The sequence below is a fragment of the Patella vulgata genome, chromosome 3, assembly GCF_932274485.2.
Source record: "Patella vulgata chromosome 3, xgPatVulg1.2, whole genome shotgun sequence".
In the NCBI taxonomy this organism is placed as follows: domain Eukaryota; kingdom Metazoa; phylum Mollusca; class Gastropoda; family Patellidae; genus Patella; species Patella vulgata.
This window is the reverse complement of record NC_065881.2, coordinates 54,030,972-54,043,412: the sequence shown is the minus strand read 5'-3', so window position 1 is coordinate 54,043,412 and position 12,441 is coordinate 54,030,972. Positions and strand designations below refer to the sequence as shown.

At 31.7% G+C, this 12,441-nt stretch overlaps 1 protein-coding gene across 2 annotated transcripts in view; it reads right to left on the bottom strand.

Annotated features, from left to right (window-relative positions):
- The window catches only part of LOC126814849 (trafficking protein particle complex subunit 8), a 34,248-nt gene that overhangs the window by 16,330 nt on the left and 5,477 nt on the right, over positions 1-12,441 (bottom strand). The window contains exons 5-20 of one of the 2 annotated variants that reach the window (XM_050540252.2): positions 12,243-12,405; positions 10,244-10,282; positions 6,832-6,961; positions 6,141-6,454; positions 5,606-5,715; positions 5,279-5,429; positions 4,725-4,828; positions 4,152-4,257; positions 3,782-3,913; positions 3,163-3,234; positions 2,886-3,038; positions 2,158-2,278; positions 1,673-1,867; positions 1,214-1,362; positions 885-959; positions 343-615 (exon numbers count right to left, since the gene is read on the bottom strand). In XM_050540252.2, the coding sequence (XP_050396209.1) occupies positions 343-615; positions 885-959; positions 1,214-1,362; positions 1,673-1,867; positions 2,158-2,278; positions 2,886-3,038; positions 3,163-3,234; positions 3,782-3,913; positions 4,152-4,257; positions 4,725-4,828; positions 5,279-5,429; positions 5,606-5,715; positions 6,141-6,454; positions 6,832-6,961; positions 10,244-10,282; positions 12,243-12,405 (2,287 nt within the window). The remainder of the gene's footprint in view (positions 1-342; positions 616-884; positions 960-1,213; positions 1,363-1,672; positions 1,868-2,157; positions 2,279-2,885; positions 3,039-3,162; positions 3,235-3,781; positions 3,914-4,151; positions 4,258-4,724; positions 4,829-5,278; positions 5,430-5,605; positions 5,716-6,140; positions 6,455-6,831; positions 6,962-10,243; positions 10,283-12,242; positions 12,406-12,441) is intronic. The other variant, XM_050540253.2, reaches the window with a different exon arrangement.

Here is a 12,441-nt window from a genome sequence, read left to right as displayed (position 1 = left end):
ACAATCCTAAACACTTGAATCTAGAAAGGAAAGGAATTGTTTTCAGTCATTTTGAAACTCTATAGTGAATGATGTCTACAGTATGCACAATTATGCCAGGCCAACAGCCTCTCAACCTAGACTTCTTCAAATTCTAACAACTAAAGGACGTTTTACCTGCACCACTTAATTGCACATAGAACTTAATTTTTCAATACACACTGTTTCTCTATCCAAGACAAACTTTTCTGGTCTCGGCCTTACCCGGAGACATGAAGTTTCTCAGTTCTCACAAGGCTTCGAATCAAGGACACCAGTGGAGTCTGGGAAGACAATTCTTTATTTCTTAGAAATTCTTTTTACCTGTAATATTGGCATCTCTTCTTGTATAACCAAATCAAGTCTTCTATCTGGACCATACGCTTTGTTGACTTTATCTTCTTTAGTATTATTAAGACGAGGTCCTTGTACCTCTAATCTCTGTTTACCACGAACAAATACACTACTAAAATAACTGGATTTATTGGATTCTCCTGGTAATGTTACAACTGGCTGTTGAGGTGTTGTACCCAGATTATAAGCTAATCCTACAATTCTTAACTCACCGGGTTGGCGTGGTACTAATGTCAGATGAATCTACAAAACAATGACATCATTATAAATAATAAAACAAGCAAATGTTTCCCCACCTCATGCTCCTTCTTTGTGAGCAGTCGGATAGGCGCCGCAATTTTGTTTCTTAAATTGAAAAATAACAACACATCATGAACACTTCAGCTAGCAAAGTGATGATATAATATCTGATATTTACATATAAATATGGGGAATATGTCTGTCTTTATAGAAGATTGCTTTATTTACATGGAGACTGCTCAAGTTATTTCTAGATTAATCAAATAACTCACTGGTTGACTTTCTTTTCCTTGTAACACAACTTCTTTTATAACAGCAGTTTGAATTATTTCATCAGCTAAATTATTCTAAAAATAGAAAGATGTTATTTCACTAGTACACATACATTCATTGAAGTGGTATGCTTTACATCCAGTCTATTTAAGCTACCTGTATATATGTCACAAAATCAACATGCAACAATGGTCTTTCGACACTTCTGCCTATTTGTTTAGAAATAACACAACCTCAGTTGTAGAGTTACGATTCTCAATAAAAGGATAGACTGAACATCAATCGAGTATTGGCAGAAACCTGACTAAAATCCATAAATTTGTATTACCTTAACACCTGTAGATATTTCATTAGATATAAGTTGTGGTTTATCTGTACCAGCTATACATGGTAAAAAACTCCATAATAACATGACTTCTGATAATACTAACGTTACTTGTAGTGGATTCTCTACATTGACTTCAACAGTAATTGGTTCTAAAACAGAATTTAGAAGAAATAATAGCAGTAACAAGTTTTTATTAAATACAATTTTTCTTTACATGTTTATTATTATTTCAAATGTAAAGGCTAAAATAATTATATATATATATACTTCATTTAAACATATTTGCACTTGACCTGTGCTAGGTAGACTTAACCCAAGCATTTGGTACATGAAACTATTGACTATCCTAGTTTCATGAAAATATTTGACAAAATTATCACCATATACTATTGCTTCCTATACTGACCCAAGTTGTGTGCAGTACCTTCTGAATTATATTTTTATTAACAACCGCCTTACCTCCTACAAAACCTGTTGGACTATATTTATTTTCTGTGTGATTTGTAAAACACTGGATTGTTTGTTGAAACATGGCAGATAAACTACCATGATTAGCTGATTTCACCAGATTTTCTTCTAGCTTCTGCCATACAGTTACATTAGCTGGGTCTTCATCAAACCATATTCCTGATGCTGGCGTTTTACGTACATTTTCTAAACAGGAGGAAAAAACATAATTTGAAAATATGATAAATACTATATTTTGAATATTTAAGCAACAATTTCAGTGTAATCTATTTAGACATATCTATCAGAATTAAGATTGAAACAGATATTACCTTTCGATTCCACGGAAAAAATAATGTCAATGTTCTGATTTGCAACTTTATGAATCTGTTGCATTTGTAGATTGTTAAAGATTCAAAATATAATATATGGATTCAATTTATCACAATCCTCATTTTCATTCTAAGCATTCTAATTTATTGAAACATTTAACATACCTGATGGAGTTGATTTCTTTCCTAACAATACTTTAGTGGCATTAGCATTTACATTAGGTAACGGTAATTCTGGTAGACGACCATAAGAACTATTTTCTCCTGCTTCCTGACTTAACAGTTGCTTTAAATAAACCCAAATACATTATATATATTTTCAAAATAGTGAAGTATAAAATGTATATACAGGGGTCTCGATTAGTTATCAAGTTAGATAAATTCAGGCAAATTGATTAGCAATGTCCAGTTTTGATTAGCAGTGTGAGTGTATGAATATCCATAGACTACAATTTCAGGAAAACTGGTTTAAATAAACAAAGGACACAATTTGGAATATTATCAAGTTAGTTCCACATCTATAAACTGATTATTTTACATTAATTAATATTATGGGCCATTTTTTCTTGGTATTAAGATTAGGATATATAGCAGTCAAAAAACTTGATAAAAGATTGCTACTGTGGAGTTGAAAAACACGGTATTATATACCACTTCGACATATAAGGTTGGAAAAACAACGACTCAACTTATACTCCACAGCAACTTATACCCCGTAAAATACGGTAGTTGAATTGATAAATTGTAAAATAACATTAAGAAACATTCTTATTACAAGAAATTGAATGGTGCTATTTATATTGTATTTGGTCCAGTATTAATGATGAAAATTTATGATTTTTATGCTATTTTGAATGTTAGAAAAATGGAGATTTTTCACCAACTAATAGTACCTTATAAACAAAGAGATATTCTCTTAAGAAGGAACCCTGTTGAGTGGGAACCTGTAAGCTGTCTTCACCCAGAAGATGTTTAAATGCAGCAGTAGCATTTTCCAATTGTTTCAAGTTAAATGATTGACGTCCAATAGTAAAATGAATGTGATCCTACAAAATAGAAATAAATTAATGTTTTAATTTATTAAAACTGAAAAGTTTCTAATATCCAGAATATTATATCAACACAGATAGAATCAATATATTATCAAATCATATGTTTTATTTTTCTTACCTCTGCTAGAGACCAATGTTTACTTTTATAGATCTGTAATGCTTGTGAGTAAGATCTTAATGCATGTTTTCTCTGAAAATATAAAAGTTACATTTAAATATATAGTAATTAATTATGTTTATTCATGCATGTAATGGTAATAATTAATACCAAAAACACAAATCAATTAAATAAAAATATAACAAGAGAAGCTTATATTTAGGTTATAACAACGATAGAAACAATTTTCAAAATCTTTCTTGATTCTGCATTTCAATTCACACTAAATTAAAGATTGCCTTTATGTCATCATTGACAGAACTAGAAATAGCAATTGTCTCAATTGGAAATGGTAGAAACATGACTAAAAGTTAAGTTTTGACAAGTAAAATAATCAAATATGAACAATTTACTAAAACTATGTCCATTTCTGTGTCTGAAAGATCTAGTAGTATTGATGACATCAGTTCAGTAATATATCTTTTAAATAAAGGGTACAGATTGAATTTTTCTGAAAGTTGATCCAAATACAGTAGCTGTGATAAATATGTATCTTTTGAAATATGTATAGAAATAGATGGACCATCTCATGTACAGCAGTCATGGGTATGCATACTAATTGTATTATATGAAGACTTACCTGTACAGATTTATTAAATCTATGACCAGCCAATATAATATGGAAAGAGTATTTACGAACTAAAGGTACTTTCATGTTAATAAAACAATGGGCTGCTTGCTCTAAAAACAATGCACTGGACAAATCAGAATCCTACAAAATACAAATCATCAATTGCTAAATTAGGTCAGTGTAAAAATGAAATGAAATGGGGTTTAACATCCTACTGAAGTCACTGTAAAGTTTGCATTTTACAATTTTATTTTTGAAAGAGTATGAAAATTTGTACACAAAAAAAAAGCTGAATTAATGTATCTGTTTTATATTTATGAGTTAATTTATCTGTTTTATTTATGAATTTATTAATGCTTTATTCTATATTTTCAACTACCTCATTAGTTAGTTTCAGAAACTGCATTGCTGCCTCTCGAAACATTCCTCTACTTTTTAATGCATCAGTGCTGGTTAAAGTAGCTCTTGTAGCGAATTGAGGATTTCTGAAATTAAATATTTGAATATGAACAAAACATCAACACCCATTCAGTCACAGTCTACAGTAACCACAACCAATTAGACTGCTTAGTTTTTATAACTTTGGTGCTATCACTAAAAGCTGAAACTCAGATTAAACATCAGTTGTTATATACCCAGCCTACCAAACCATTCCCTTTGGAGTCAATCTACAAAAAAAGGAAATATTTCCCAAACATTACGTTATTCTAGTATATGTCATGATTGAATGTGTATAAGTACACTTGTTTTGATTTTTATAATTTCATTAGCTTACCCTGCATTAAGATCTAAGACCACCCTTACCACTTTCTGGTCTGAAGAGATCAATAGTAACCTACTTTCACTTTTGCAATGATTATGACATCAAATGATAATAACAGAAACCAACAGAGTATTTTGAAAGATAAAACTAGATGAATATCAAGCAGAAAATACTCTTGTATGATTTTACCTGCAAGTTGCTATGTATGTTGTAATAGCAGATTCCATATAATGATGTGGATATGGTCTTTGAGCTTGATTACCCTGCATAAATATTGATAAACTGGCCATTTCCTAAAAAAAAAATCAAGATAACAGTGGATTCATGTATTCAGGGTTCGAAATGTGGTCACAAAAACGACAACTGGTGAAATCAATATATAATCATTTGATTTTCAAATCTTCAGGAAAATAGTCTGGATTTAAAGGGACTATAAAATAAACAAGTAAGAGCGTACTACGTACCAGGAAACAAGGATGATATCATCGCCGCCAGTCCAAGGAACAAGCATGCCAAAATTTATGTTGATTGTAATTGAATCTGTGAAGCCTTGTGCGTTTTTCGAAGAGAGTTGCCCCCAAGAACAAGAAAATCAAACATACACAAGACAGACACTCAATATAGAGACCATACAGAAGACCTTGAGATTTAAATACTCATAACTCCACCCAATAAAGCATTATTATTATTTTTGGTGTCAAAGTTTTGAATAAAAAACAGTACATGTAGTAAAAATAACTTACCAATGTACCTGCTAGATGCAACCATGCATGATCATTATTGAAATCACGTTTAGCTGTATGATATGTCTGATAAGCAAATTCAAACATCTGGAATAGAAAGGCTAGATCAGCCATTCTTCGTAGCTGAAGTTCCGGAGCATCTGAGGTGTACCTAAAACAGTTTAGATAATCTAAATTAATTATTGTAACATTCTCTTATTCATTAATTCCACTTATTACAGCTTTCAATTTCCAACAAAAATTACCATACTGCTACCCCCCCCCCCCCCAACAAACTTGAATTTAATGAAATCCCTATGAAATGTATGACAAGAATATCGTACTCACACTACAGTTGTATTCTGATTAGAAGGGACATATCCCGAAGGCTTGTTACCACCAAACCATTTTTTGGTAGCACTGAATATTGACCTATGAATACCTTTCCTAGATGTCAGCTATACAAAAACAAAACAATGATAACATATTAATGAATAAAATACTAATATCAGTTACTGTTTACTAGTAATAATTATGGAAGCAGTATTTCAATCATATAAAGAGTTTCAATCATGTGGTACATGTATTTCCATTTAAAATTTGGGTCAAACCATTTCACGGAATAGTAAATGCAATGTTATCCAACTCATGGGTGTTATTTATGTTAACTGCTTTTCTTTAATTAACACTTTCACTGCTTAGCTTCTATGATAAACATCTTTATGTTTTTGTATTTAGAAGTGAAAGTATTACTGGTAATAATGAGGCAGTTTTAACACTGTACAGTGTAATTAAATTATTTTGTAAAAGGGAGTAACTCTAATTTGGTTTTACAGTTTAAAAGCTTAGTACACTCCTTTTTGCATCATATAATACAATTTACCTGTTCACTGAATATTCTCATTTGTCGTTCTGCCCAAGGCACCAGAGCTTTTACAACAAATTCATGCATAAAGATACGTAATCTATCCATATCACTTGTCGTTAGACATATTCCATGAACACGAGATTTAGTTTTATCACTAGTTCCTGGTGTTGTACTGCGACCATCTTGGTAACCATTAGCAGCTGCTGTAGGATCTCCGTCTGGTGAGTTTGGTCCACTTAATGGATCTCTTAAATCATTTGAAGAGAATGCCAAAGGATGATCCATCAGAGGATTAGAAAGATTAGGAATTGAATCTGACATTCCTGGAACTATAAATACACCATAATCAGAAGTGCAAACTGGTATCTATTGGCCATATTAAAACAATCATAACAAAGCAATATGAACAAAGTAGGTTTTTCTCTGACTGGAGTTTACTTGCTTGAAAATTAAATTGGGTTAACTGTTATATGTGGAATGTTCAAACTTGATTGCGAGACATATTAAGTCATTAATATTTTCAGATTGTGTAGTGGTATTCAAGCAGATTGGTGGGGGGGGGGGGGGGGAATGAAATGAGGTTTAATGTCCTACTGCACAAACTGGGATAATGAAGCCGGCCATATGTGGTAGTATGTTATGAGGAAAATTTTACCAGGCAGCAGTGTTTTTGTGCATTAAGGTATTGACATAAGGTTGAACTTACCAAGATTAGTCTTGTCATCAAACTCAAGTGAACTAGTCATAATAGAATCATCAACAATTTCTGGACCTTCTGATAATCTTGATGGGAAAGCTGTATCATCAGTCTCCGCATAGTCATAATCAACACCCTCCTACAACATAAAATATGGCTTCTTTATATATGGTCACTATATGGCAAGTCTAATATGTACAGTATTCAAAATACAATACATAATTTCACACACAATATTTCCAAATTCTTAACAGAAATACAATCATTTGACCCAATATAAATAATAACCTTTAAATTATGTTACTGTCATATTGAAGAAAAATGCAAGTCATTAGCAGTTTTAACATAACATTTAATTTCCTCTTCTACATTCATCCGGTCAATTGTGCTCACCACCATAATTCTGAATATTTTTTTTAAAAAAGAGAACCTTATGTCCTTTAGATCTTGCAATTAATAATTTTGTATTACTATTATTCCATAAACAGTTTCTGTGATTTAACTATCTATATATATTTTTTTCTCAAGTCAAAATCAAAGGGCTTGGTCTTAAGAATGGAATTTAATGTCTCCTCAACATAATACATGCATGTTAGTAAATTTGAAAAACATACACATATGGTAAATGCAACATAGGAAAATTTGGTCTCAACGGTTGTTTTTCCACCTACTTTTCTTCAATTTCCCAATGCCAAGGGTGTTTTCAAAGCAAGTTGTAGAAGGATGGCCCTAAGAGTGAAAGCACGGCTTTAAATATCCCAAGGTATTTTTTGTTAACCTGACTTATTGCGGAGACGGACAGAAACCACAATATACAACCACACATAATTAGAAGTCGTAGCATATAAAGACAGCCACGCAAAGCATGCAAATACTCCCACAAAGCAGACTATCTGAAAGGAAATATCAATGTTGACCAAATTTATTAAGGATCCTTTATGAAATCTCTGGAACGGAAAGTCCTAGATTTATGTAAATCAACAAGGTTCATCTTTTCCGACTGAAATGCTTCACACCAAATTTAAAATACATCTGTAGTCCCTGTCGCTAGTTGAACAAGGTTTTGTTCATCTCTCATCACCCCAATGCTTCACACCAGATTTGAAAAAAAATCTGTTAAAAATTGTACCCTCTATGGCATTAACCAAGTTTTCAGAAATGGGGGATAATTCAGCAACTACAGGTCGCAGAGTGCTGAAAATCAATAGAGTTCATCCTCTTATGACCCCAATGATTCGGGCCACATTTCAAGAAAATCTGTTTAAAATTGCAGCCTCTATCGCCATAACAAGTCAATTGTGGGAGGAGAGACATGGCTGACGACATAAAAATATGGCACCAATCAATTCACCAGACCTAAGAAACAAATGCCAAGAATATGAAAACATTTAGGACAAAATTCTGGCTATTTAAAAATACTTCATCAAAGTTGAACGAATTACTATTTTGATATTTATTTAATAATATCCCCTACTATAAAACTTGAGATACTTTTGAAGAATATGTAGTATGCTTTAAAAAAGAAACTCTCCACACAAAACATGGACTCGCAGATGTGAGTGCCAGTTATTCAATAGGGCGTCCAAAAATGGTTGAAATGACCAAATATATGCTTCCTGAGATTTTTCATATAACCAAGTAAACATCATGTCAATCGTGTTAAACACTAAACATAGATTTAACACAACTCACGTACATTCAGTAACTGCCAAAAGATTATAATTGTGGCCATCTATCCTAACAAGATTTTTATTAACAGAGATTTATGAACTAAAAAGAATTTAACAAGTCATAAAATAAAGGATCCTGACAATATTCATTGTCAACAGAAAGAGTACTGACAACAACATACAATGGCCAATAAAAAATAAATCTGATATACAATAATATTTCCAATAGTAACAAAACTATATATTTAACTTAAGAAGTGAGATACTTGATAAATAAAAATAAAGCAGTCTGCAAAAGAAAATTATAAAAACTAAATAAATACAAAGACAAAATTAAGATAAAGTAACATTGTGTCACCCAAAACCATAGAAAATAGCTGTAATTCACCCAGACGTGTAAGATTAAAATCAAACGAAAATCATAACATATTATATTCATTGAGAAACAGACAACGATACTCTGGAAATTAAATTGCTTATCAAACTATTCTTTTAAAATTTTGACAGCAATTGTTCAATTTTGTTTGAATTTAAGAAAAGAACCTCATTTAATTTGAATAGTTAAATACTATCCTTTCAAAACTAAACAAGCCAACATCCCAAAATAAATAGATGACACATATTAATTTATCGTAAATTTATTTTTTTCAAAAGTATCAAGCAATCAAACAGATTATCAATTATACACTAAGTTTCATCACTCTCTATCAGATAGAATCAAAGTTATCTTGTCCTAAATGAAATTGCTTAGCTCTGCTTAGCTTTAGCTCGAAATGTTAATCATTGAACTCAGTCAAGACATCTACATCAAGTTCAAACATTCTACTTCAATTAAAAGCAGAGTTGTTATGTTCCAAAGTCTAAGCAGAAATTCTCATCATCGAACTTAGTCAAGGTAATGATGTAATGAATCTATACTCAGAGTTTCATCACTCTTACTTACTTAGTTATCGTGCCCCAAAGCATCAACCAATTAGATTGCTTATAACTGCTTACCGTAAGCAGACAATGTTTATCATCAAACTCCTTCAAGGCATTCACCTAATGAACGCCTACACCACAAGTTATTGTGTTCCAAAGTCTCGACCAATCAAATGGCTTATCAATCTGCTTACCCTAAGCAGAAAGTGCTCATTATCAAACTTAGTCAAGGTATTATTGTGTCCTAAAAAGTGACGGACAGACAGACGGACGAACCCATTTAAATAGTCCCCTGCTAAAGCCGGGGGACAATAAATCCTACACATTCTGGGGTAAAAGAAATTTTAATATTTTATTTACTACTAGCAGTGGCAAAGAATAACTAAATTTGAAAAAAAATTAACTTTGGACAAAATTGTTTTAGACTAATAAGTTTGGGCCACAAATTTTCTAGCATTTACAGGCATACAAAATAATCATACATGTATCATATACATGTAGGAAAGGCCAGTCATACAATTATTCTTCTCCAATTATTAAGTATAAAATTCAAACCCAATCCAAAATATATATACATGTATGTATATCTTTGAAATTAAATTACAATTAAAATTATATTGAAATTACATAGTGACAGTCAAAATGCATAATAAAAAATACCAGATAAAGATAAATTTCCCAAAATTCCAAGAATAATTTCAAAAGTTGGACTTAGAGAGGAACATACTGTAAATTTTTTCAGTGAAATAAAAATGGAAAAAGCTTGACAATGATAGCAGACAAAATGCACGGATGTAAAAACATGAGTGGCTTGCACTGTGTCCACTTACCCAAGCTATAAAATACCTAGGTTTATGTGAATATTGAATCTGCAATTAAAATCATTCACCTTCATTCAAGATTTCATTTTTATATAATGCATATGGCCCCAAATATCATTTTTGACAATGCTAGGTGTTCATAATTTTTCATGACTTCTGAACAACATTAAAAATCTACACAGCACCTAAAGCAATATTACTAGTAAATTCATATATTTGTATAATAAATCATAAGAATGTACTTGTGTAAACAAGATTATTATGATGTAACAGGATCAAAGATAGGTTGCCAGGCAACGAAATATATGCCCACATCAGCTAAATCGTCCAGGTAGTCAACAAGAGTTGTCGCATATTTTTTCTTTTGTCGGTAATAAAACATTTTTATACACTAAAATATGTTTAAAAGTAACAACTCATTGAGTAATTATCAGAAAATCATTATAATTTGTTTGGCTTCTAGTTCTGCCCCATGCTAATGTTTAGCATACAAAACATTTAATATCAGAGATTTAGCTGTTCAAGTTATCAAAAATCATTGGAAATCAATATACTTTTTTGTCTCAAGACCTTAAAGTCTGTATCAATCTAAAGTCAATCGAATGATTACTTTGGCCTGTACAGCATCAGCAAAATGTTCCAAAGTAATTAAGGGCCCTAACTCTGGCAGTAATTATTGGAAATCCTTGATAATATATAGGTGCCTTCGTCTCATGACCGTAAACACGGTGTATAAATTTAAAATCAATTGCATGATAACTTTAATCTCTACAGAATCCATAAGATTTTTCAAAGTGATTATCGGAAAACGTTGAAAATCAATAGGCTTGTTCGTCTTAATAGGCTTATTCGTCTGATGACCTTTAACATCGTTTTGAACTTTAAAGTCAATCAGATGTTAACTTTAGCTTCTAGAGCCTCCACAAGATATTTCAAAGTGATCAAGGGCCATAAGTCTAACAGTAATTATCGTAAATCGAGGAAAATCAATAGGCTTCTTCGTCTCATGACAGTAATCACTGTGTAGAAATTAAAAGCCAACCGAATATTAACTTTAGCCTCTTGAGCATCCACAAGATATTTCAAAGTGATCAAGGGCCATAACTCTGGCAGTACTTATCGGAAAAAACTTTGGAAATCAATAGGCTTGTTCGTCTTAATAGGCTTCTTCGTCTGATGACTTTAAACACTGTGTATGAATTTAAAGTCAATCGGATATTAACATTAACCTTTAGAGTGTCCACAAGATTTTTCAAAGTGATCAAGGGCCATAACTGTGGCAGTAATTATCGGAAATCATTAAAAATCAAGAGGCTTCTTCGTCTGACGACCTTAAAACACTGTGTATACATTTAAAGACAGTCGGATATCAACGGACGGACAGGGGCGACAACAATATACGACCACATTTCAATGTGGGCGTATAAAAACACCGAAGAAAGAAAATTGACAAATAAGTACTTCTAAAGCATATGCAAGGTACTCATATTATCAAGCCTTTTTTTTCATTTAGTCTTTTTTTTTTAGTTATAGCTTCATATTTTAAGACTCTTGTATTGAAATTTAAAAAAAATAAAATTCATGGATTTTATCCAAGCCCATTGTCTCTGGAATACTGAATTTGATTGACAGAGGAATCTCATGATAGTATTTTGTCCTACTGTTCTGTCCCAGCTTGTGTCAAATAACCATACCACTAGTAGTAGCAGCATCATTTAGTACAAGAGACTTTACATCATACAAAAAGCCTTCCACTGATTAATTGTTTGTTCCTCAGCCAATGTTCTATGGTGTATGTTTCACAATTAGAATGTCTCCTATATAGCTTTATGTATAACTAAAGCATGTACATTAATTTCTTTTTAGAAATAAACTTATTGACGAGCTAATTGCATCTTTTATCATCTGAATATTTCTTAAGTAAACAAAAAGTACAATGCACTTTTAATCTATCTAAGACCAAATTAAATATAAATATTCTTAATCAAACTCAAAGGTATTAGTTTACCTGAGGTTCAACAGGTTTTGGAATAAATTGACTCCAAGGATCAGGTAAAGATGCTTCAGATCGCATTGTATCTACTGCCTGGAGAGACCGGGAATTAATTTGAAGTAAGTGACAGCATGTAGGTGGGAATGTGGATTTCATCATTTGATAGATGGATTCAGCTCTATAAAATACAAACATCACTACATCATATTTCAAA